Raw genomic sequence first — 1,067 nt, forward strand, 5'->3', positions numbered from 1 at the left:
AGTTAAGTTTTAAAGCTAATTCATGTTACACTTTCATACAAAGAACAGTAAATTTGAAACATGTAATGTATTTCAACTATGCTGTTATATACTGTTACAGTTCTACTGAACCAGCAACTCTGCAGTTTCACTTACTGCTGCTGCTTTCAATAACATGCTTTTGTTTACATATCCTCATATGTTTTACCCTGTTTGAATCATGATTGAATGTCCTGCCACAGAAGCTGCAACTGAACGGTTTCTCTTTCGTATGAATTCTTGAGTGCTGCATTAACTCCCTCCGTCTTCTAAATTTTTTCCCACAAAAATCACAACAAAATGGTTTCTCTCCAGTATGGACTTTCATGTGCCTCGTAAGATCCCCATTTTCTTTAAATCTCTTCCCACAAACACTGCAACCAAATGGTGTCTCTCCTGTATGGACTTTCATGTGCCTCGTAAGAGCCCCCTTCACCTTAAATTTGTTCCCACAGACACTGCAACCAAATGGTGTCTCTCCTGTATGAACTCTTATGTGCACGGTAAGATTCGCCTTCACAGTAAATGTCTTTCCACAAACACTGCAACCAAATGGTTTCTCTCCTGTATGAATTTTTATGTGCCTATTAAGATTCCTCTTCCCCTTAAATCCCTTCCCACAAACACTGCAACTAAATGGTTTCTCTCCTGTATGGACTTTCACGTCCGCTGTGACATGATGCTGTCGGTAGGATTCTTTCCCACCAACATCAGAAACAGATGGTTTCTCTCCTGTATGGGCGTTCATGTGCCACGTAAGATTCGTCTGTCCCTTAAATCTTGCTTTGGTTTCCTTCCAATCAATGTCACTGTCTTCTGTGTTGGAAGACTCTGATACTTTTTCATCTGTGTCTGGTTGAAGATGACCATGTGGATCTAAGTTCCTGTCTGGTTCAGATCCTCCACAGTCGTCTCCATCAGCCTCTGTTTCCATCTGCTGAGCTGAGCTGCTGGACGGAGGCTCTGACTCTCTGCTCTCTTCAGTTCGGCTTGGATGAGGCTGTGAAGACTGAGGTTTCTCCTCATCATCTTCAGTCTTCACATGGACA

The 1,067-nt window shown here is 42.2% G+C and overlaps 1 protein-coding gene across 1 annotated transcript; it reads right to left on the bottom strand.

Moving 5' to 3' along the window:
* Nucleotides 1–30: 30 nt before the first annotated feature.
* LOC147819354 (uncharacterized) lies at nt 31–1,063 on the bottom strand (the record flags this gene model as incomplete). Its single annotated transcript, XM_087172936.1, has 1 exon — nt 31–1,063. A coding segment is annotated over one exon (936 nt), but the record flags the coding sequence as incomplete, so codon positions are not given.
* Nucleotides 1,064–1,067: the final 4 nt, after the last annotated feature.

This window comes from Seriola lalandi, unplaced genomic scaffold (assembly GCF_002814215.2).
Source record: "Seriola lalandi dorsalis isolate HSWRI2012SDOR001 ecotype SW California unplaced genomic scaffold, Sedor1 jcf7180002053918, whole genome shotgun sequence".
Classification (NCBI taxonomy): domain Eukaryota; kingdom Metazoa; phylum Chordata; class Actinopteri; order Carangiformes; family Carangidae; genus Seriola; species Seriola lalandi.